Raw genomic sequence first — 24,682 nt, 5'->3', positions numbered from 1 at the left:
AGTTTCTAGTACTGTGTTAGAACAGTAACAGTAACTGTGCGTGATGGGAAAGCCACAGGTAGCGGGTAAGATCACAACTACTGCAGTAGTTGAGGGAGTTTGTGCCATTAGGAAAGGCAGCATACAAATGATGCGCTAACAGACACTTTATATATCCAAAACCCCTCAAGCAGAGGGGGGTGGATTGGGAAGGAGAATGCATGCAGAGCATTGCCTTTGTGACTTAGTGTTGTGGTTTAACCCGGCTGGCAGCTAAACACCACACAGCCGTTCGCTCACCCTCCCCCCTCCCTCTCTGGGATGGGGGGAGAGAAACGGGAAAGTGAAGCCTGTGAGTTGAGATAAAGACAGTTTATTAAGACAGGAAAATAATAATAACAATAATAATAATAATAGTGATAATGATAATAGTATTAACAATAATAATGTGTAAGAAACAAGTGATGCACAATGCAATTGCTCACCACCCGCTGACCGATGCCCAGCCTATTCCCGAGCAGCCGGCCCCCCCACCCCGGCCAGCCACCCCTATATATTGTTTAGCATGACGTCAGATGGTATGGAATACCCCTTTGGCCAGTTTGGGTCAGCTGTCCTGGGTCTGTCCCCTCCCAGCTCCTGCTGCACCCCCAGCCTGCTCGCTGGCAGGACAGAGCAAGAAGCCGAAAAGTCCTTGGCCTGGTGTAAACACTGCTCTGCAACAATTAAAACATCAGCATGTTATCAGCGCTCTTCTCATCCTAATCCAAAACATAGCACCCTACCAGCTACTATGAGCTACTTAACTCTGTCCTAACTGGAACCAGGACACTTAGTTACTTTATCAGAACGCAGGTGGGTCTGAAGCTGAGGCATAACTGAAAACACAGGCTTGGACTGTTGTCTAATATATTTTAATAGTAGGAATAATACTATATTAAATATTTAATAGAAGTAGTATTTTAAACATTATTATTTTGACTAATAAGCCAACTACCTTTTTTTCAGCCTTTACCTTTCTCATGTCGTCCGCTGTACTGTGCAAGTATGTTGAACTTGGTACTCTGCTTTACGGGATTCAGAAAGAAGGATGAATTAGTAAGACTCTCCTTTTTTCACTTCCCCCCTTGGATGGGTAAAGCAATGTTAAGCATATTTTTCAAAATCTTCTTCTCTTCTGTCACTCGTAAGACTTAACTGTGTGTAGACCTTGTATCACAGAAGTGACTTGCTTTGTTTGTTCTTCTGTTTTATTGCATGTACCAAGGCAGTGATGTTTAAGGATGGTAAGAAAACTGTTTCTTTGCCCAGGAGAAACAAAACTGTTGCCCAAAGAAACAAAACTGATTTTGTCCACTTTTTTATTTGAGTGGCATTAAACTACAATTCAGTAGTGCTTAAACATTCGTAGATTTAGGCTTTTCAATAAGATCACATTTGCCCAATAAGGTCTTTTTTTTAATACAGGAAGTAGTGTGATCAAGTAAAGTTTTGCAGATTTATTCAGGGCACTTGCTTCTATCATGCTATCAGGACTTTAGTTTTGACGTATCCAAGTGTAAGTATCTTATAGCCTAGCACTTTGCTTTTCTGTTTTGGTGATGCAATTGGCACCCAATTTTCCTATTGGATGTCTGGGAATCAGTAAGATGGCACCACATCTTCATTAAGACAAAATAAAAATATATGAAGCCTTTGCCCAGTGTTATATTTGATAGTCAATTTGGATAGTCAGTTGGATTCAAATTGGACATCTTGCAGTCTCCTATGTAAACTCTGGCAAATGTCCCTTCAGGCCGAATTGCCAAATCAGTGAGGATAATGCACGTCAAATTTATTCTGTGTGACATGGTGAAGGCAATGTGTATGATGTTGATCATGGGAGCACCAGTATCTTGGTCAGCCTTTCTCAAGGTGTATAAAATATTTGTTTAAAAAAAGGGGAGGGGGGGGCGGGCAGGCTAGTAGTTCTTCTGTTGTATCAGCTGTTTAATGCAACCTCTTATCACTTGCTTTGTAAACTGTTCTTGAACTATTCTTGTACCTCTCTTGCTCCACACTGTATTTCAAAATATATACTTTAAACTTTTGTCTTGCTTTTGCAGGTTAAGCTAGTGACCTTAGTTCATCATATGGGTGGAATTATTCGAAGGGACTTCAGCTCAAAAGTTACGCATTTGGTGGCTAACTCAACGCATGGGGACAAATTCAGAGTATGTAAGCTTCAATTTGTACTTCATGGAAACTTTCAGAATTTACATCTTGTAAACTGAGTCCTTGAATTACTTTTCAGCTTGTAAGTTACTGGCTTTTTTCCTCTACCACCAGCAATGACTTGTCATTGCAAGTTCATCTCCATCTGGTGTTGAGCTTTGACTTTTGTTTCTCTCTTAGAGATGTAAATAATTTTAATTTCCTAAATCCAAAAATCCACCCTTTTTTTTGCCAGCTCACAGGGGAAAAAGTTGAAAAACTTTGTAGTCTCTCTCAAGTAGTCATGGAAGTTACCTTTGGAATAGTCACTTCCTCTTTGATAAAAGCAGGCTGGGATTTTCATCTTTGTACAATTTATAGGAAGCAGAAAAAGACTGCATATTCCACTGGAACTGGAATTTGTTTTTATGTAACAAAATAGTGCACTTCTGAGTAAATGTCAAAATAGCTATTGGTCCTACCTCATAGACATTGAAGAGTTAATACACTTTAACTTTTAGGTTCTGCAACAAGAGATGTTTCTTGAAGGAATATGTTTGCTTTTTGGCAATGCGTATCTTGAGAAGTAAAAGCTATGTTAAAATTTTTCTTGGCATGAAAAAGACTTAAACGGAAAATTTGCTTGTTACAATTTATGTTCTTCCTATTTTGTAGATTGCTGTAAGCCTTGGTACTCCTATCATGAAAGCTGAGTGGATTTATAAGGCTTGGGAGAAAAGGAATGAAATGTAGGTGTTTACTTTCCTCCAATCCTGAATTTACATCCTGTTCATTTGTAGTGTTTTGAGCTTATATTTAAATAGTGACATAGCACTGATTTAGTAACTTTTTAAAAATTTCTTTTCTTCTCTCTCCAGTGATTTCTGTGCAGTTGATGATGACTTCAGAAATCAGTTCAAGGTTCCTCCTTTCCAGGATTGCATGTTAAGTTTCCTTGGATTCTCTGATGAAGAGAGAGCTAACATGGAAGAAATGACAGAAATGCAAGGTTATTGTTTATCAGTGCTGACCTGTGAAAAGAATGGGGATTATAGCTGATAAATATTTTATTGGTACTAATGTCATTGAAGTTGAAATGCTGGGCCATGAGTCCCATGAATCCTAAAGCATTATTGAAGAATCTTCAACTTGGAAAGCTGGAAATTCATTTTTTAGATGTCATAAGTTCTCATAGCTGTTGAAGACTTGTTGAAACTTCCTAGGCTGATTGAAATTAGGCAGTTTAAAAGGAAATAATTACAGGATGCTTGAAGGTGTCATGGAAAGCTTGCAACTTTGATATGAGGCATTGCTGGTAAAACTCTTGATTGGAGGTGTTTTATCTGTTAGTGTGTTTATCTGTTAGTGTAGTATGGTATTAAGAACTGCATAGACAGTCATGATATAACAGATAACTTACTGTCTCCAGTCTTGCAATGCTAGAGCATGCGTGCTAGAGAAATGGGAATGGAGCAAGCTTGTAACAGCAAGTCATCCTCAAAACAGATGGAAGCTGGCTAATTTTGCCTGTTTTCTCACTCCCTGGCCTTTTTACCTAAAGCTATTTATAAAATTGTGATATGTGCAGGTTCTAGCTTGTGGATGTAGAAAGTATTCCTGCCGCCTTCTTTGAAGAAACGAGACAAATTTTTCAGAAGATTATTATATTTATTGCTAGACATGCTTTAATGTCCTCTGAACTGTAGGTTCTCTTGACTCTTTCAATGTGTACTTTGCTACTGTATGCTGTATCTTATTTCTTAAAAGCTGTCCACTGGTTATATATGGGGTGTTATGTAAGTTCCTCTCTCCTTGTCTCTTCTGTCATAAAAGCTAAGTGTTATAAAACTATCTAGTGAACTAATTTTTAACAATATTCTTCTGTCTTGCTGTTTTACTTCTTTCTATTTTTTTACCTAGGCGGACATTATTTACCAGTTGGCGATGAAAGGTGTACGCACTTAGTGGTTGAAGAAAGTACAGTAAAAGATCTTCCATTTGAACCTTTAAAAAACCTTTATGTTGTAAAGCAAGAGGTTAGTACTTAAAAGTCCTTGGAAGAATATTTTGTTTATACTACCCCATATGTGAGTTACATTTTTTTTCAAATTAAGTCCCATGTTTGCATTTGGTGTGCAAATCGTGTTAATACTATATATATTATTTTGAATACTTTTAATTTTGTGATTTTTAATGTGTTTCTTTTTCCTTTAGTGGTTCTGGGGAAGTATTCAAATGGATGCCAGAGCTGGCGAGTCCATGTATTTATTTGAAAAGGTATGTTGAACTCCTTGATGTAAGACACAGCTCGTATTTCAGGGTAAAATTAGCATGTGCAATAGTATGTGTGGGGCCAGAGATTAATTTTTTAAACTACTATTTAAATTCCACGCAATCCATTATAAATTTAATATCTAGAACACTAATTTGGAAAAGCCTTTTCTTGTTTCCTGAAGGTTGAACTTTTTAGTCCAAACAGACAAAAAAATCCTAGTGTGATTTCCTATTTTTAAGAATAAAAATAGGGCTTTGTCTGCTTTCTCTAAGAAAAGTTGTTTTGTGTGTTTGTCTCTGACTTAACCTTTGCACTGAGTTGATCTGGAAACAGCAAGTTAAAACGTTTAACTGAACTTTCTCTTATTACAGTCAGAGAGTCCTGGCCTCAAAAAGTCTGTGTCACAGCTTTCTTTGAATACTCCGAACAGCAACCGTAAAAGGCGTCGTTTGAAAGAGACTCTTGCACAACTGACTAGAGAAACAGACATGTCACCTTTCCCTCCTCGCAAACGCCCATCAGCTGAACATTCGCTTTCTATTGGGTCCTTGTTGGATATCTCTAACACTCCAGAGTCAAGCACTACCAATGGAGGTAGAGTGGAAATCTGCACTCAGTCACACTGCAGTGTTTAAGAGCTCTCTGCATACGAGGGATAACGACAGTGATGGGGAAGTCTTACAGGTTTTGCTACAGGTTTCCTGAGTAATTCCAGGTTTTCTCTTTGGAGTGCGTAAGATGCAGAATTGAAGAGTTCAGACACAGAGGCTGTGCTGCCTCTTGTCATCACAGTAAGCATATTCAACAGCGTATACAGAGGGGAGGTATCTGGAGTTACGCTGCTCTTTTAAAGCAAAAGCTTGCATACAATTCTTAGACTGTACAAGTACTGTATATATAATACTTGTATACAAGGGGTAATGGTTTTAAAATAAGAGTAGATTTAGATTAGGTATTAAGAAGAAATTCTTCAACATGAGGCTGTCCAGAGAAGTTGTGGTTGTCCTGCCCTGGAGGTGTTCAAGGTCAGGGCAGATGGGGCTTTGGGCAACCTGGTCTAGTGGGAGGTGTCCTAGCCAATGGTGGGGAATGGAGTTAGATGATTTTTAAGGTCTTTTCCAACCCAAACCAATCTGTGATTTTTAAGTCACAAAGTAGTCTCAGAGGCACAGCCTATGAGTGATAATTCAGAAGGAATACAGGAAAGATTCAGCTGATTCTAAAATTAGCTTTCTTAGATCTTGCTATAACTCTTGTAACACCTGGTATGGAAGCTTCTATGTAGCATCAGCAAACAGTTTCAGGAAGTGCTACTCTGAAAACAACAGATCAGGTACTTAACTTTGTAGTAACTGTGACTGTAATTTGAATAAGGATAACACCTCAGTACAAGTGTGTACAGGTCTCTGCTGTCCAGTACGTGTGCAAGGTCTTAAAATTAATGGACTGTTCTAGGTCCACCTCAGCTTTAGCTTTAAGAAAAATGACACGCTTTTCTTCCCCGTTACTCCTGCACCAGCCATCTGCCTATGATGAATATTGTAAATTTTACATGTAGAGACTTATCTCAATAAATGATTTTGGGTTTTGTATCTAATGTAAGATGAGGCAGCTGAAAGATTTGCTTACATGGCAAAGTGAACTTAAAAAAAAAAAAATAATGTGCCTCATATACATATAAACAATGTTCAGCACCTAAACCCTTTTTTCCACTAAACATAAGAGTTAAGTTGCTGACCTTCCCTTTAATGGTTTACTAGCAGCCTAATAGTTCAGGACTAATTTTGAGAAAGGATGTGTTATTGTTATTCTATAATAAGGTGGTAATAGTCATTTTCTAGAAGGAGCTCTGATAACTAATGAAGAATAGCCTTTTCTAAAAAAAAAAAGCCTGTTGAATTCCAAAGGTTTTTGTCTTGGAGGGTGAATTTTTCAGGAGCTTTGAATTGTAATACAACTATTTTCTTTTGGAAATTGTTTCAACAGAAACACCAAAATCCTGTGCAAGGCCTTCGAAAAACTCAACTCCTCTTCCACTAAAGCAGTCTGCAAGATGGCAAGTTGCAAAGGAATTATATCAGACAGAAAGTAACTACGTTGATATTCTTACAACAATTATTCAGGTAAGCTGGTATTAAAGCAAGTACAGTTCAATTGTAGTACAAAACCTAGTATTTAGATAATTGTTTTCAACCTGTGATCTTCATCTTCTTAATGACTTGGGGCATGAAAGGTTGGTGAAAGATGTATACATTCTCATGTCATTTCACTGGCACATAAAATTATTAATCATAAAGGCTGGAAATTATAACTTCAACTCTGGGTTCTGCAGTGGGTTTGCAGTTGATACGAAAACCCAAAGCTTTGAGAAAATAGGATCTTCATGACTTTGATTTTTAAGATATTTGTGCATAGAGATGGAAGAACAAAAAACTCCACAAACTTATTTTTCCAAGAAGAGCAGTCTATCAAACAACTTCCTAGAAGCGAAGCTCTTCCTCTAAGTTTTTCACTTTGTTGCAGCTTATTATCTACCTAAAGAACAAGCCAAGGTGTGTGCGAGTAGAAAAGTAGATAAAAGGGGATTATGGTCTAGTAATGTTACTGAACTTGTGTTAACATCTCAAAACCACTCTTCCATAACATGCTCTTGCCAAGTAGGAGCAGAATGTCTCAAGATTGTGGCTGCAGAAAAGTATGATCTAAAAGGCAAACACCATTTCTACGCATTTCTATATTCAACATATATATTCAATATATTTCAATATTCAATATTCATATTCATATTTCAATATTCAACATATTTCTAACACAACGCATGGAGGGTGAATGCTTTTTTCCTTGTCCAATCATCAGTTATTTCAAGTTCCATTGGAAAAGGAAGGACAACTTGGAGGACCAATACTTGCACAAGAAGAGATTAAGACTATATTTGGCAGCATTCCAGATATTCTTGACGTACACACAAAAATCAAGGTAAGCTGTAACTTTGCCCCACAGGGGAAACGATGATGCGGACTTCAAATATTTTCTTCTTGTGTTACATCATGTGTGCTGGATGGATACAGATTCATCCTGCTGTATTAAATTTACTGTTCAACCTATGGAGTTAAGTGTAAATCCAGAACTTACTTTAAGTTTTAACTTATGAATAAGCACCTGAAGTCTAAGTGTTGTACATATAACTAATACTGTCATTCATGAGCTGGCTTGTTCTTTTCCCATTTTAATCTTTCTTCAAGTAAGAGGCTTCTGTAACTGATACAAAATTGGTCAAAAGGGCCACTGGTGCCAAATCATAGTTTAGCTCTCACAAGTGCTTACAACAAACATGTTTCTATTAACATGGTAAGCAAGGACTCTTGGAAGAATAGCTAAAGCTATCAAATTTGTTTTCTTGATGCTTTGTTTGCTGTATTTTGGTTTGGGTTGCAAGCTCTCTGCAGGTAGAAACCGTCTATGAGTCTCACAGCAGATTGCAATGCAACTCTTCATTAAATGCAGTCATAAAATTTCCTACAAATAATAGTTTCTATTTGTCTGTTTTTCACAGGCTTTTAAAATAGATAAATGTTCAGAATATCTTTTAGTTGTTGGGATCCCATCTAGTTAATCACTGACAGATGCTGATGTGGACCTACAGTGATTAGGAGAGGAAAGTAGAGCATGCATGTCCAGGTGGCAGCTAGCATTCACCTGTTGCACAAAGTCACTTATGTGTAGTGTGGCTCTGTTTCTTTCATTTTTTGGTGTAATAAAGATGAGAGAAGTGGCAGAAACATGCTAAGAATACTAATGGTGAAACCTTTCAACTGAAAGGGAATCCTCGACTTCAGCTGTGCCCTCCTATCCACATCATTAGCTGACAGTAAATAAGCTTGATCCTTATCAAGTCAATATAGGCTTAACAGCTTGCTCTCACTTTTCTTGACCCGTGGTGCACTGAGTGAGGGGAAATGTACGTGTATTCTATTTGAATCCTATCTTCTGTTATGGACTTAGAGTCCTGTATTAATTTATCACTTAGTGACAGTTGGTTTAAATGTCCTCTGTGTGCACTTTAATAATCATTTGGGATATGCTCAGTAGGGTGGTGGATGCAGATTTGTTTTGTTGCAGAGTTGGCTAGTGCTGACACACTGCTAGATTCTGAGTGTGTGGGTTCAAAACTATGTTTGATAAGTCAGATGTGTTTTGCTATCATTTCTTAATAGAATTAAGAGGGTTAATGTGGAGTTGTACAGCTCTTAGGATTGCCTGTTTTATTGTCTGTTTCTTTGACTGTTTGACACAACACTGGTTCCATCTACAGCTTTATGCAGCTCACATTGTTATTTTTTTCCTCCCAATCCTTGCATGTAATGTAGGAAGACCTGGAAGATCTTATGATAAATTGGACTGAAAACAAAAGTATTGGTGATATCTTTCTTAAATACGTAAGTTTTTTCTTTTATGCATTAGAACTATGAGCTATTATTTTACCTTATGAATAATTCATTTGTAGGAGCTAGCAAGCGCACAAGTAAAGCACTACTGAGTGAGGAAGAATGCTAACTTGTATCATTGTATTTTCTGTATCAACTTCTTAGTTGAGTTGGCCTTGACATGGGTTACTTATGCATCATCTAACTCAACTAATAAATCTAAGTGTATGCATGAGGGAGTAAAACTGTAGTAGGTGTGGCCTGAAAACTTTTTAGTGAAGAACTAGAAAAACAGCTTTTTGCAGGAACTTCCTGCATTCGCTCTTGAAGAGTTGAAATGTGTGAATAAGGACTCCATGTTTTCACAAGTACATAATGTGCAGAACAGGAAGACTAGGTCTGGGACTGCAGTGCATTTTAACATAATAAGTCTGCTACATATCTTGTGCTTCTGCTGACTTGATCATGCTGAGGCAAATAGTATTTGGCATTCAAACATTTTCTGTCTGAGGTATTGCTTCTTGTGGTTTAATGTCTTTTTTTAAAAGATGATTGCATGCACCGGAGAAAACACCAGTCTGAAATTTCCGAAACTTTCACCAAAAGTATCTTGCTAGATGAGAATCTGCCTTCTACTTGAGAGCTGTTCAGCAGGTTCTAAGACTGTCACATATGTGCTTGTTTCTGAGATTGGTCTATTTCATCAGCAGCATTGAATCTTGAACATCTGGCATGCAAAAGTGTTTATTCATGTTCATATAACAAGTTGAGTTTGAAACACTTTTTTATTATTTATTAAAATTTGCCTTTGAGCAGCTTCCTATGGCTCGGGGCATACAGACATATGTACAATGCTACATAATATGTAAAGCAGAGCTATAACTTTTTTTATTTTTCAGTCAAAAGACTTGTTGAAAACATACCCTCCATTTGTGAATTTCTTTGAAATGAGCAAGGAGACTATTACTAGATGTGAAAAGCAGAAGCCAAGGTTTCATGCCTTCTTGAAGGTAAGTGTCTGCAGAAATAAGTCTCTGAGCAGAACTTGGAGGCCATCACCAAGTATATTATTTAATGCACTCAGTGAAAGAATGTGAGATTGTGGAAGCTTGGAGGAATGTTGAACATCTCTTGGTGAGACAGGAATAGGGAGGATTTGAACTTCAATCCCTTAAGCTCCTCATAAGACTCTTACGAAAGAGATCCAAGTTCCTCTTTTGTTACAGCTTCCAAGCTAGTTTGATTATACGCATCCATTGCTGAAAGAGTGCATTCTGATTGTAGCCTCGCAAATACATGCCTTCTCATTCCCTTTATTGGTCCCCCTCCCTGTGCTTAAGACTTGTATTTCTGAAATAGCTTTTAACTCCCTTTTGGCAGCTGTGAAGTTCCAGGGCAGTAAGATATCTCAATGTTCTTGTGACTAGCGAATGAGAACATAACTGTGGAGATCTAAGGGAGAGACTACATTCAGAGAAAGAATTGTCTGAAGAGTCTTTGCACTCTGGACATTCCAGATAAACACTCCTAGTTAACCACTAGGGCAGCGTAGCTTTAACTCCTCCTCTTCTGTATCCAACAACCATCTCAAAAAAGGAGTAATCAAACTAACAGATTTCAGTTCTTGTTTCCTGAGGTGCCAGGAGTTATATCTACATACTGATATTTAAAAGATGGAGAAAAGGCATAAGAACACAACCCGATGTCCTCTGTCTCACCACAACTTAGTCTTAGCATCCCAAACAAGGACTTAAAGGCTGACGATATGGACAGTTTTTGAAACTAATCATTCTGAGCATGTAAATCAAGTGATAAACATAGTGTAGGTTGTCTGAATGTCTTAACATGTCTTTTAACGCTTATCTGCAATAAATGATTCTGGAAAACTTCTACTACAATGCTAGTTTTAAGGAAGACAACTTTTCTCCTGTTTAATTGGAAAAATAAGAATCATTTTCCTTTCTCCCCTTCTCTGCCAGATAAACCAAGCTAAACCAGAATGTGGCCGCCAAAGCCTAGCCGAACTCCTTATCCGTCCTGTTCAAAGGTTGCCTAGTGTTGCTCTACTATTAAATGGTAACTAGTGTTGTTGGTTTTCCTTACTAGTTTGTCCATGAAGTCATTAAAACAATGACAGTGGCTGCTTTTGGCATGATTAAGAGTGGCTTCTCACATGAAACATACCCATTTCAGAGAGTTGATCATGCTTACCGGCAGTCAGCAAGACAGCCCTTTTAAAATTGGCTAATAACAGTAGTAACGTGAGCATAACATCCAGTTAAACTACCATTTGGAAGCTGCAACCAGAAGTGCTTTGTGTCATGTGTGTAAGCTGACCATCGGTGTGTGACTACATTTGAAGACTCTTAGGTGACTTTTAGTGGGCTGTAGTGGTAGTTCATGGGGATGAAATAGGTATGAAATTGTTTTACCTCCCAAGCAAACTGGGAAACCAAGAGTTAGGAAGACAGATTCTTAAGATGATTAGGTTTCTAAGGATATAAAAATCGTAATATTTTTAATTGTAGATCTGAAGAAGCATACAGCAGAAGAGAACCCAGACAAAATCACTCTAGAAAGAGCTATTGAATCACTAAAGGAAGTGATGACGTAAGTGTTACTTGTTCTATGAAGCTGTTAGATGTTTAGTTCTATTTGTTTCTTCAAAATTGCTGTAACTGAGAGTGTTGTTACCGTATGCTATGTAAGCATACATAATCCTATGTATTCTTCAGAGGGTGGTGACTGCCATGATTGCCAAAGGATTCCCCACCTGATGAATGGGTGGAGGGGAAACAAAATATTAAAGGCTTCAGAAATGTGTGGTTTTCCAGATTGGTCTCCATTCTGCTGCTGCTTTCTTTCTGTACCAGAGCCCTTGAAGGAGTCTGTGGCATTGTTACAGTGTTCCTACCTGAGGGGCTGCTGACTCCCTGCCCCTGCATGAAGCTGAATGTTTTGAGTTCTCTGTTCTGTTCCAATTTTTATTTCTGTCCCCTCCAGAGTGGAAGAGATGCTTTTATCTTTCAATCTTACATATATGCATGTTTCTACTGAAAGGACATGTTATTGGTGGGAGATTAGTTTGTCTTGTGGTCCCATATTAGCTATTCTTGGCACCATTTCACAAGTTAATTAGCTTAAAGCTGAAGCTGTTCAGTTTATAAGGCTCAGCTCTTTTGAAATGTAGCATATGTCTCCAGCAATGAAGCCTCCTGTATTAGTTGTGCAAAAGTTTCTTTTTTTAACAAGTTTGTAATCTGTAACTCTTGCATTTGCTTCCTGGCAAAGTGCATGCTTGACCTGGGGGGTGAGAGAACCGTAAAATGTGCTATGAGGAAACTGAATTGGATCGGGGTCTAGCTCCAAATCTCTTGGGTGAGGAGGGAAATTATGTATTATGTAATGGTATGCCTGCTAGTGATGACATGACAAGAATATTCTAGTTCTGAAGTTTCCTATACTTAGCATATGGTGCTTAATAAGCGAATGTACTTGCTTTTTGTTTTTTTCTAATGCTGCTGTGCAAACTCTGAATGTTCAGCCTCATTATTTTTGTGAGACTTAAATGCAGTGCAATCACTTGTAGTTGCTTGATACTGAAGATAAATATAATGTGCTTCCCTCAGACATATTAATGAAGACAAGAGAAAAACGGAAGCACAAAGGCAGTTCTTTGATGTTGTCTACGAAGTTGACGGATGTCCAGTAAGTAACTTCTCTGAAGCTGCAGACCTGTAAAAATGACTGCTTGCTTGTATTGCTCCATCTGTAAAAGTATGTGTAGTTAGAATGCAATGGTGCTGTTTTAAATAGATTTCCCGTGTTAAGTTGTAAGCAAGTAGTAATCTAGCCCTCGAATTAAATGCTTAATGAGCTTTTTGCTTCTATCACATAGGCCAATCTCCTGTCTTCTCACCGAAGCTTAGTTCAGCGTTTGGAAACTGTTGCTCTCGGTGATGACCTCTGTGACAGGGGAGAACAGGTCACGCTCTTCCTGTTCAATGATTGCTTGGAGGTAAGATTACTGTGTGAATACTTCTCATGAATTGAGTTATAGAGTGCTTGATGCAAGATGTAAATATAAACAAGAAAAAAATTCTGCTTTGAAGCAGAATTAAAGATGCTCAACACATCCCAATGTTACCTTTCTAGGAGCTGTTGTATAAGCAACACAAGTAACTGGTCAGTTTTGGATAGTCTTGCAGCCAGATCAAAAAGCTGATACTGAGGAGCTATGGAAGGCATTCTTGCCTTGGCAAGGGAATTAACGCTGTTTTATGGAAATAAGACCAATATCTCTAACACATTATAAAAATTGGCATCATAAATGACTGATGATTGTCTTGTCAGTCACTAAACTTTTTTTGTTAATATGCTCAGGAATCTCAGATGATGATTAGAGTAGCGTTTCTGCATTGTATGCCAATGTCTGCTCTCCTCTGAGCAGTGAACTATATTTTTTCCTGTTTAAAGCAGAACATCTAATTCTCAACATACTAAATTGCTTATCTGCATAACATTTTGAGTGGTACTAATAGATGAAAAAGCACTGGAGTCCCTGGCTCAGCAGGCTGTTGTTGAAGTTTAATTGTACTTAATGTGAGTAAATAGCGGACCTCTGAGATAGGGATGTATGTACTTTGGCTACCAAAGAAAATAAAAGTCCATATATCAAGTGTCTAGAGTAACAGTGTGTTAGGAAGGTCTGGAAAGAAAAGTAATCTGACTGTTTTGGAGACTTCTGTGGAGAAACTGAGGTTGTAAGTGACAGTCTTTGAACTCCCTGTTACTGTCTGTGGCAGGAAAGAACATTGGGTGGGCGCTCTTCTTAGTCTTCACAGAAGACCTATAGAAGACCAGATCTAAAATAATCCAAAAGCAGTGGTTTAAGCATCACTGGGAGACAAAAGCTTGTACTTGTAACTAGTGATGAGCTCTTCCTGGGAGTAAAGTTCAGAAAGAGTGGTGAAGCTGAGTTAAGGAAGGAAAGGAAAATTAAAACAATTCCATCAAAACCTCTTGACTTCTATAAAGCAGAAGCTACTGACAATACCCTACATAAAAAACACCTAAGATACCTATGTTGTAATGTAAAGTAAAACTGACAAACTTCCCCTGTGAAACCTTCTCTGTGCCTGTATGCATGAGCAACAGCAAGTAATATTTCTGAGACAGAACGTACCACAGACTAAATTAATTCATTAGCATAGATGTTGTCTTCTCTGTTTAAGTCTAGACTGCCTTACGGTAGGTAGGTTTTTGAGTGTCCTTGCTTGTTCTGCTAGGTAGAATTGAGGTTTGTAATGCAAAATTGCTGTCCCTCTCATTTTTTCAGAGGTGAGGGTATCGCTGCTAAGTAACAAGTATTGCTGTGCCACTCGAGCTGTTGATAAGGGACTCTTAACTCAAGATTCACTAAAGATTTCTGTCATAGAGTGATGTAGCTCTCTAAAATACTCTTCAGAGTATTTTTCTGTAACAAGGCTTTCTGTGCATCCCTGTATTCGCGAAGGTAAGAGTATAGAAGGCAAACAAAACAATGGCAATAGGCTTTCTAACTTTAACTCGTCTTCTATTTAACTGCAGATTGCAAGGAAACGTCATAAAGTTATTGGTGGTTTCAAGAGTCCCCATGGCCACACGAGGCCTCCTGCATCTCTCAAGCATGTTGTTCTGATGCCTCTCTCCCAGATCAAAAAAGTCCTAGACATCAGGGAGACAGAAGGTCTGTATGTTTTAAAATGCCATGATAGCTAATGAAAACTCTTGTTCCTAGTGTAAAGGATGAAGGTTTGCTGTCACGGGACAGAATGCTAGGGCATATTTATTGTATGGTGTGTTAGGTGTGAGATTTTAGTATGAGCTGTTCAAAGCTCTCTGTGAGCTTCAGAATTCCTTGTACTGGCATCTTGTACAAGGCTGAAGACAGGCTGCTGAATTGACAGGACTATTAGATGGCATTAGCATAAGCCAGCCAAATGGCGGTATGAATTAAAAGAAATATACCTGACAGCTCTGAAATTACCAAAAACAAATGAACAAAAACACAAACAACAAAAACAAAAAAAAAAAAACCACAAACAGATCAAACAAAACAAAACCCCCAAACTTTAGTCCAAAGTGTTAGGCTGACCAGCTACAAGAACTGTTGCTGTGAAGCTAAATCTTTGTAACTGATGATAATGATGCTTAGGAGGAGCTATGCTTAGCAATTTAGGAGAAAGATTTAAATGACCTTAATTTCAGTGTCTGCTTTGCTGTACTGAGGCCTTAAGGGTTTCACTGAAGTAATGCATCGCTAGACCGGTTGAACTGATGCTACAATACTCTTCCAGCCTTGCTAGTGACTTCTTCCAAAGAAGTCTAGTCAGAGTAGTTTCTACATCTAGAAAGATAGATTTGGTATTTCGTTTTGGGTGATAGTATGCTCATCACACTTGTTCTGCTTCTGTTCTTTAAAGCAGAATGTTATGTCTGTTTGTTCTTTAAATGTTCTCTAATGTAGGAGCCCAATAAAAAATAGAAATGGCAAAGCAGGTAGGTAGTAAATGTATAGCTTACCTGAATTTTTAAAAGGTAATTTTGGTCTTCTCTTTAAGATGAATTTTTAAGGAGAAGCATTTTTAATTTATGGTGTATCAGTTATGAATTTATGGTATAGCACTTATGTTTACTTAGCAACGTGGGTGATGGAATTCATTTATAAGCATTCCATTTAGTATTTCCAGAGAACTTTAGTACACAAATCTTGAGAGAGGTCAGCTACTCTGACTTACAGGACTGCTTTTCCAGTGCTGCTTTTCTGAATTGGTGGTGATATTTTTTTCTTAACTGTTCATCATGCCTTAGCTGCATCTCCTATAAAGTTTCAGCAAAAGATTAATTTTCCGCTATCAAGTGAGCTGTGTTTGTCAAGTTTAAACAATAAAACTTCTGTAACCTGAACACTTGAATGTCATATTTAGTACTGACATCTCTTGTTGCTATTTCCTGCCTTACAAAATAGGGTAAATGTTTTCTTTGTTCTATGTCAACTAAAAGAATGATCTGTCCAACATTTCACGAGTTAAAGAATGAGATTGATATTTACTGCTGTATCCAGTAAAGGTTGAGTAGTCTGTAGACTACAGCGTACAAACTATTTGGTGAATAAACAACTGACTGCAACCTCCTTGATGAAGGATGCAGACAGAACTCATAGCGCTTATGCAAGTGATACAACAGCTATTGTGCCAGTAAGTCCACGCACTAAGTCATGTTTCCTCTAAATCTAGCTCCAGGTAGATGGAGGGTTAACTCTTTAGAAGGTTACCCCCACGATCCTCAGGGATGGCGAGGCATATGAAATAAAACTTTTTTTGTCTTGTGTTTGTATGTGTTTTTTTCCTTAATTTGTAGACTGCCACAAAGCTTTTGCCTTAGTTGTGCGGCCACCTACAGAACACAACAACAAGCTACTCAGTTTCCAGATGACAACTGAAGAACCTCCTAAAGAAGACTGGTTGAAAATGTTGTGTCGGCAGGTGGCTAACACAATTTGTAAAGCAGATGCAGTAAGTTCTCTGGAGCCATGATGTTGATTGGAAATACTTTGCTCTGTTTGGCTTGAAGTACAGGAAGCTAAAGAACTTGTTAATGTTCTAGGTGAAGTAGAGCAGAAAACATTTGTGCTAGCATATCTTCAAGTGAGTGGTTTAAAAAGTGGAAGAGGAAGTAGCCTGGAAGTTAGTCTCTGCAGAAGCTAATAAGTACTTAAAATCAAGACTCACACCCTTCCCCATCATAGATTAATGATTTATAGTTTAAACTCTGCACTGCAGATCTTCAGTAGAAGCAGGTCTAAATCAGTGTCTTCAGCTTGCTTTCACTGTACCTTAGTGTATCTTAGTTCCACTTGTAACTTCACCTAGGGACACAGGAATATGAAACTTGACTTTGATATTTTTTTCTTCCAAGTATTGAGTAGGAAAAGTACTGATTCAGAAGTTTTAATTTACTTTAATCTGTATCAGTCATGTGTCTTCACTCTCGATTCTGATAAGTATAACACAAAGGGGTGGAAAGATGTCTTGATAGAAACTTAATCTGTGTAACAAGCATTTAATTCTTGCACAGGACATTCAGAATCATGATGACAAATTGCAACCTACTATGCTCAATTCTGTTTACTGTAACTTCTGTAATTATTGCTTTGTAGCAACTAATTAATACCTTTTTCTTGCTAATTTAAATGTGAAATCGAATGTTAGGTTTAGCATGCTTCTGTTCTTCCCTGGTTTTCAAGAACTGTGTGTGAGAACGAGATAGCATAGCATTGCCACATGGTGGCAGTAAAAGCTTTAACTACTTCTTTGTTAAGCACTAGGAGTAGCCATACAGCTTGCTATTTGGTGTCCTTGGGAGTTCTCAGAACGTTTTTAGGTGAACTGTCTCTTCCCCAAATGAAGAAGTAAAAGCAAAAAAATCCCAGCAACTGTGCACTCCCATGATATACAACCCCCCCTCAAGTTTTCCTGTAAGTAGCTATTCAGAGATTGCTTTGCACTCTGACTTTGCAATCAGATTGATTTGCAAATGCTAAAATTTGAGGCATGGAAGGAAAAAAGCAAAGGCTATTCTGAAACATCTGTTGGGCTTAAGGTGAAAGGTTTAGTCTTAATGTTTTACAGCTGGAGCTGTCAAGATTTCACTTAGGAACAGTCTTATGTGCCAGTGAACCAGAAGGTTATGTAGTTAGTGCGACTTGCCAGGCATGCTTCAGAACCACTGCCTTTGCTTTGGTCAGCCCTGAACTTGAAACCGAATCAAACAACCAAACATGAAACTAACAAATGAGGTGGTTCTGTAAGCTGACTGCGCTAGTAGTCAATCTCATGGAATACCATCAATGCAAGTAACTGTTTAACTGTGTGTTAAAAAGAACGAGGCAACATATGCATACAGAGAGATATGGCAATTAGAAACCTCTTAATCTGACATCATGAGCCAAAAATGCTATTTTAAGTGCTGATGTGTGTCAACCATTGTTAAGACTACTTTTTGTCTGTAGGAAAATCTTATTTATACTGCTGATCCTGATTCAGTTGAAGTAAATACTAAAGATATGGACAGTACTTTAAGCAGAGCATCTAGAGCAATAAAGAAAACATCAAAGAAGGTGAGTTTTACTGTAAAACACTATCTTTGTAGAATTTTAGTCAGTTAGTTTAGTCAGAATTTAGTTAGTTAGTTTAGTCAGAATTTTAGAATTTTAGTCAGTTAGTCATTTTAGCACTAGTATTCCTGTTTTCAGGTGTTTTGTAGTACTTATGGCAGTCACAAGAAAATCTGAATTAAAACTTAAGTACTTAAGTTCCTTAAAGACAGAAGGTAGGAGTCTGGGTTTTGAACTGCCTAGTTTTGGAGTATTTTAGGTATTGTGGTCATAAATCCTATGTAATCTTTATTTCTGAGTCTGTTATGGAATTATGAAACTTAGTTTAGTATTTTTAACCTTTTAAATACTGAAAAACAGACCTCAGCTATAACTTTTAGTATATTGAATGGCACCCTAAAGCTGCATGTATTTATCCAAATTTGAGTACCTTTAAAAGCAAGATGGGTATGGAGTGTGCATGTGCTATTAATAAAATAGACTTTGAGAATGTAAGAGAAGTCTTGAAGGCTGATCTCCGCCTGTATGTTTTCCTTTTTGTATGGTTTAGCTGCTCTTAACTAATTGAAGTGTGCCCTATTTTGCTAAGAGGACCCAACTAGGTGGCAGGAGGAAGGCTGCATGTCTGCTCCCATGTTGGCTGTGCTCTGGGCCTGGTTCTAGTTAGGCTTGTGGAATGTGAGAGGGGGGTGATACAAGATGAAGCAAGGAGAAATCTGTTCTCCATTCTTCTCAGCAGACTTTAAGCTGTCTTTCTGTGTTCAAGGTAATATGGTTTCCTAGAAAAACTATAGAGGCTACTGTAGCTTGGAAGCTGCTAAAGACAGAACTGAGAGCAATTTAAAGGAGGGGGGCCTGACTGCAAAATGCAAAGATGTGGGGAATCCTAGTAGACTAGACCTTATTTTGACTCCTCTCAATTTTCTTAAAAACTTCATCATTTCCAAACAGAACTAAGAGGAGGAGGGGTAGTGGGGAACCTTAAAAATAAATCAGAAGTGCTTGTAGACTCTTATTTGGTTTTGATATGGTCATATTAAGGAAGAGCTACCATACATATTTGACTCGAGCCTGTCCTACAAAGGTTCAAAACCTGAATGGTAGCTTATTGTAGTAGTTATTACATCCTGTTTTTTGTCATAGTTTAACAGTGCTTGTCAAACTCCCCAGGTTACAAGAGCATTTTCCTTCTCAAAAACACCGAAGAGAGCTCTTCGAAGGGCTTTAATGTCACACAGTGCAACGGAAGGAAGAAGTCCCAGTTCGGCTAATGAGAATTATATAGGCAGCCGCCTGACCAGTGCGTCGTCATTAGCAGTAAGTGATTTGGCCGTGGAGGCCAAATAAGTAACCTTCTTACGACCACTGTTATTCTAATATCTGATGTTGATCTTATTCTAACAATTTCAGTGATCCACAGTGGAAAAAAGCTTAACTATGTTCACAGATGTGTTATTTTCTGAGCAAAGCTCTTTAATGAGAAGGCTTTCTTGCTGAAAGTGCAGAAAAATCTGCTGTATGTACTAGAAACTGGGATTTGCCTTGTGCACTTAAGTTGGGGGGGAAAAAAGCTCTTTTTGTGGAGATAAAATATGTATCCTCTTCTGAGCAAGCAAGAAACTGAATACACTGTAAGCTGGTTCATAACTTTAGTTCTGGATAAAATATACAAGTGCGGTGGTGTCCCCTGAATAGTGTCATGAAACCATTAATTGAAGCAGTGAGATAGTAGACATCCTGTGAAACAAATTGGGAAGGAGGGATAGAGAGCTATAGATGTTTCAGCCTGAGAGCCTTTAAAAAGGCAAGAACTATTTTCTTAAACATGTATAAGAAGACTTGGTAAAATGAAATTTTACTCTAGCTACTGCAACTCTTCTGCTCTGCATGGCTTCTTATTGAAGCTCTCTTCTGCTACATTAGCTCAAACCCAGTTTTCTAGTACTGTCTGGTATATCAGACTTAAATTTAGAGGAATTTTTCATCTCTTATTCTAGTGTTTGTGTAAATCTATGCTGAGTAAACATCTTTGAGGTCTGTAGTTTGTAGGACAGAAAGCTGAGAAGGATTTCCAAAAGGATTTCCAATGTATCTTGCTACTAGTGCCTAATATCTGTGTATCTTAGTACAGAGATAAATCACTATGTTCGAGTGGCCTTTAAATTGTACAACAAAGCTGTATTGCCATATTCCTTCCCACATGAAATAGGCAGGGAAAATACACCAGTGGAAGTGAAGTTGGGTTTTTGGGGCAGGGAGGGCCAGAATTAAAAATCAGAGCAGCCCTACCCCAGTTCTCTGTAGTGACTTTCTTCCTTCAGTTATGATCATTCCAACAGTTATTTTTGATTTCTAATATTCTGTCTATTTTGATACAGCACTGTATCTCATTTTTCACGAAAATGCAAGTCATGTATTTTTCTATCTCTGCCCCTCCGCACATTCTTTTCCATAATGATGGGAATTTTGAAGTAGTAGTAAAAACTATTTTCAAATTCCAATTCTCTATAATTTTTGGACCTCAGAGTAAGCTGCAGCTTGGCAGCAGAGTATATGGGGTTAAAAACACCACAATATGAAATACAAATCTCCCACACTACAGAATTTGTATAAAACTCTTTTGATTGAATCATAAGGTTGGGCGGAGTAGAAATATATCTTGCGTTAGTTTTTGTTTTAACATTAGCTTTTTGTATTATATACAGCATAATCAACAAGAAATGGGGATGGACTTCAGTGTAATGAGCAGTTTTTAAAGAGGGAAAAATGAGATTTTTGATTCTGACACCAAGTTGAGTAGCAGTACAGTTCCCGGGTAGCACACTAAAGCTGTAGGAAACCTGTTTGAGTCAGCTTAGCAAGCAAAAGCTGTTATTCGAACATTGTTTTATTTAAATAAATTCCTGGCACTGTGCATTTGTTTTTTTTCAGAAAAAAGGAGTAAAAGAAAATCAAATAAGCTTATATTCCTGGGTGTTTTCTTCTTTGGACTAACTCTTGAACCCCTTCCTAATTGTAGATTGCTTGTTCATCTTCTACATGCAGCCTAAACGGATTTGTCAAATGTGTTAAATGTTCATTGCTCCAGTTCTGTTGATAGGAGCTGTCAAAATTCCAGGCCTTGACCTGTGCTGTGTCCCAGCTCTTCAAATAGTCATCTGTCAAATGTAGAAGAAAAAACGTCTTCCAACCTGGGAAAACTAAATGGTCGTGCCCCGGATAGATCATGTCCTATCCCTATTATCACTACTACTTGCGGTGGTACTGGAAATGATAACCAGTGTCATGCTGAAAAATTCTGTATGTCAAATCCTGACTGTTAATGCCTACCTTGCTTGATGTGAGCATCCCATCCTGATTCCTGTAAATTTATATGAAATGGTACAACTAGCTTTGTACCACCGTAGTACCACAAAGTGGATTAAACGGTGTTGGGTTTTTCTTTGTCTTGTTCTAACGCACTCTAGGTTGGAGTCAACACGCACGCATGGTCTAGTGCTATTTCTGGGTCTGATTTCTGGGTCTGAATGCTAAGTTAATTCTTCAGGAAATTGTTTTAACTTTTAATTAGGAAAAATCAGAAATTTGCTTTAATAATAGCAAACTGCTTCTTGTTTCAATTCAGTTGTGTCCAAGCAGCAGAGTAGCTCACTGACTAGTATCTTCACTGCAGGGTGGTGGTCTTGAACAGCTGATTTCACCTGTGGTTTTAGCTTTTTGTTCCTGTCTGTAAATGGAAAAAATATCCTTATAAAGTATCGAAGTTGGATAGGTACTGCTATATAAACAGGAACATAGGATTTAACTTTCAAATATCGCCTATGACTGCAAATAGAAGACATGCCGTAAACAGACGTTAGATTTCATAGTGAAATGGCATGTCCTTATCTGCTTAATCTGCTTAAAATGTTGCTATTTGAAAGATTCTTGAAGCATGCAGCTACAGCGAGTTACCTAACTACCATGACCACGCTGAAAAGCTTGTCTGTGGTATAAAGAGCAGCGGAAGATTGCTTGTGAAAGTATTTTAATGACTAATGTAGAAATATAAAATCTGAGCTGATACACAGAGGCTAACTTTTAGTGCTGTATATTGATGCATGAGAGTCACTACAATTTTAAGTCCCAGAAGCAGCCTGTGTTCCTAGCACCAGAAAAGTCGGCTTTCTGCTTAGCTTGTGCATACACAGGTGCAGTTAAAGCAAGCTTTGACAAGTCATTGTGGTATAGTCTGATGTTCTCTGTAGCCAAGAAGGTATGTGTTCAGCATCTAATTTGGGGCTCAAATCTAGTAAGAATACAGAAAGTTGTAGGGTATGAGGGGAGCCCTGTTTCTTCAAGAGATTATCATAATGCATCTCTTCTTAAATTTGGAAAGATTATTGCATGAAGTGTGATGCAAGGTGCACATTAATAGTTTAACTCTTCAAAAACACAAAACACATTTGTAAGTTCTGAATGTCTGGTAACAAAAGTCTTTCTTCCAGATTTTGTAATCTTTTGTATTCTACTTGCTTGGTTTAACTTTGCTAATCAGATTTGAATCATTAACTTCAAAAGCTGCCAGTCTTAAACATCTTTTGTACAGATAGCATAAGGAACCTATATATCAAGGTTGAAAAATGACTACTGCACTACTGACATTGATTAGTAAATGACCAAATGTTTTTTTCCTTCTCAACAGGGTATTCCTTCTCCTTCCTTGGTCAACCTTCCCTCAATCTTTGAAAAGAGGAGTCATACGTTAAGTCGATCGACAACCCACTTGATATGAAGGAGGCTTAAAATGCAATGCTGTATCATGGTGACTGACAAACAGCTGGCTGTTCGAATGACCTGTTGCTGACATTAATGGTACCTTAGTCATTAGCACTTAGCAATGATTAGCAAAATGTTAGGTAACACTAAGTTAACCACAAAGGTGTTTTTAGCTGTATTGATGCAGATCATCTAATCAGTGGAATAAGTAACTTGGTCTTCATTTAAGACCCCTTGCACAAGTTTTTCACTGACATAATGGAATCATTTTCTTTTATGGAAACTGGCCCCTCTAAGCAATAAACTAGTTTACCAGCTTTTGAAACAAGGATGTTGATCACAACTTACCGCTAGTTTGGATGACTCTCATGCTCGCCAGACTTCATCAGTTGGCTGAAGGCTCTAATGTTCAAGATGTTGATTTCTTAAATGGAGATGCATTATGAAGTATCTGACCTTTAAAGTATGACAGTTAACCTGTTGTACAGCTGCTTATTCCAGATATTTTATTATTCCAGATATTTTATGAACGTAGCTGTTTGTGAAGAAATAGAATTGAGTTTTTCTGACTATGGTCATCTGCAGCCTCACTGTAACACAGTGGTATGTTGTTGAATTTGAACAGTAAGCTTAAAGGCTATGACTAGCTTTGTCCACAAAAAGTGATTAAGAAAAAAATGACATCTTTGAGATGTAAGCTCAAGAAAAGTAATTACATTCTCTTGCATTACTAAGGGCTGTTTAAAAATAAACAATAAAAAACAACTTCTAAAAACTTGGTTAACAGCTCACTATTTAATGCATTGAGATTATTGGTGTGACATTGTAATCTAAGGGCCCAATTTTGGTGTGTTAAATTTCAGGTGTACTCCTAAGGCTTTTATCTGGCTTTCTCGTGTATCTGTGTTGTCCTTCATAACTACATCTCCTCTCAAGAGTCAGTATGATTCAATGCTATCTCAGGAACCATCTAAATAGATATGTATATTTCTGCATTTCTTTGACGGTTTAACTGTCCGTCTGTATTAGCAGGAGTTTTAAACTTCTGCTATCTTCTCAACCACCAGTGTCCTGTCTTATGTCTATATGTAATTAGTGATGTTTCTGAATCTGTCAGACTGTAAACAGTTTTTTATATCTTTTTTGCCAATCCAAGCAATGTAAATAAACTGGTTAAAATAACACTGCTTATGGCTTTGCTGAAGAGGATTTTATGAAAGTCTGCTGTCTTTTTGCTTAAAAAAAGTGTTGAGTTCCAGCCTACAAATGTACTCTAATAAAGTGTATAGCTATTTTTAATAAGGTATACAGCTTGGTAGGCCTGAATCTGCCAAACTGAACCTTTTATTTTCTTAATGTTTGCTATTCTACCTTCTTTCACTGGATGTATATCCATGGGTGTTTTGTCTTTATCCATTCAAAGCAAACATCTGAACTAAATATGCACTGACACTTATGTAGTGAAATATCTCTAGGAAAGAAACCATTCAATAAATACTATGCTGAAAATATCAACCACCAGTTTTGGTTTCTTGTTGTTTGGAATGGCATCTTCAGCCTGCTGAATTCCAGATAAATGGGTTCTTGCAGAATTTCTGTTCTCTGGCTCATGCGACTGTTTTTGATCTTCTCTTTAACTGTAGATGCAGCTTTTACTTTTCATTGTAAAACTTTATGTAGTTAGTGTGTGAACGTAGGAGATATTTCACAAACTAGCAGCAGCACTATAAGCCTAGTTCTAGCTCTGCTCAGACTTCCTGATGACTTAAGGTGAAGAACAAGTCACCTTCAGGGTGACTCTCCCCTCTTGCATTTTGGACACATCCTTACCTTAACATGTTATGTCAAGCCTCAGCTTCAGATTGAGATGACTTTTAAAAATATATATCTATAAAA

The 24,682-nt window shown here is 37.7% G+C and overlaps 1 protein-coding gene across 2 annotated transcripts in view; it reads left to right on the top strand.

Moving 5' to 3' along the window:
• The window catches only part of ECT2 (epithelial cell transforming 2), a 28,883-nt gene extending 4,582 nt beyond the window's left edge, over positions 1-24,301 (top strand). For both annotated transcript variants that reach the window (XM_048059590.2, XM_048059588.2), the window contains 20 exons: positions 988-1,077; positions 2,085-2,192; positions 2,848-2,921; positions 3,051-3,181; positions 4,093-4,208; positions 4,387-4,449; positions 4,819-5,041; positions 6,434-6,570; positions 7,304-7,423; positions 8,815-8,883; positions 9,771-9,881; positions 10,851-10,947; positions 11,400-11,481; positions 12,501-12,579; positions 12,770-12,889; positions 14,461-14,599; positions 16,273-16,427; positions 17,924-18,031; positions 19,199-19,345; positions 22,713-24,301. In XM_048059590.2, coding sequence (XP_047915547.1) covers positions 988-1,077; positions 2,085-2,192; positions 2,848-2,921; positions 3,051-3,181; positions 4,093-4,208; positions 4,387-4,449; positions 4,819-5,041; positions 6,434-6,570; positions 7,304-7,423; positions 8,815-8,883; positions 9,771-9,881; positions 10,851-10,947; positions 11,400-11,481; positions 12,501-12,579; positions 12,770-12,889; positions 14,461-14,599; positions 16,273-16,427; positions 17,924-18,031; positions 19,199-19,345; positions 22,713-22,802 — 2,259 coding nt within the window. In that variant the 3' untranslated portion in view covers positions 22,803-24,301. The remainder of the gene's footprint in view (positions 1-987; positions 1,078-2,084; positions 2,193-2,847; positions 2,922-3,050; positions 3,182-4,092; positions 4,209-4,386; positions 4,450-4,818; positions 5,042-6,433; positions 6,571-7,303; positions 7,424-8,814; positions 8,884-9,770; positions 9,882-10,850; positions 10,948-11,399; positions 11,482-12,500; positions 12,580-12,769; positions 12,890-14,460; positions 14,600-16,272; positions 16,428-17,923; positions 18,032-19,198; positions 19,346-22,712) is intronic.
• Positions 24,302-24,682: the final 381 nt, after the last annotated feature.

Source organism: Anser cygnoides, chromosome 9 (assembly GCF_040182565.1).
Source record: "Anser cygnoides isolate HZ-2024a breed goose chromosome 9, Taihu_goose_T2T_genome, whole genome shotgun sequence".
Taxonomy (NCBI): Eukaryota; Metazoa; Chordata; class Aves; order Anseriformes; family Anatidae; genus Anser; species Anser cygnoides.
Note: the sequence above shows the minus strand (reverse complement) of the source record. Positions and strands in the feature narration are given on the sequence as shown.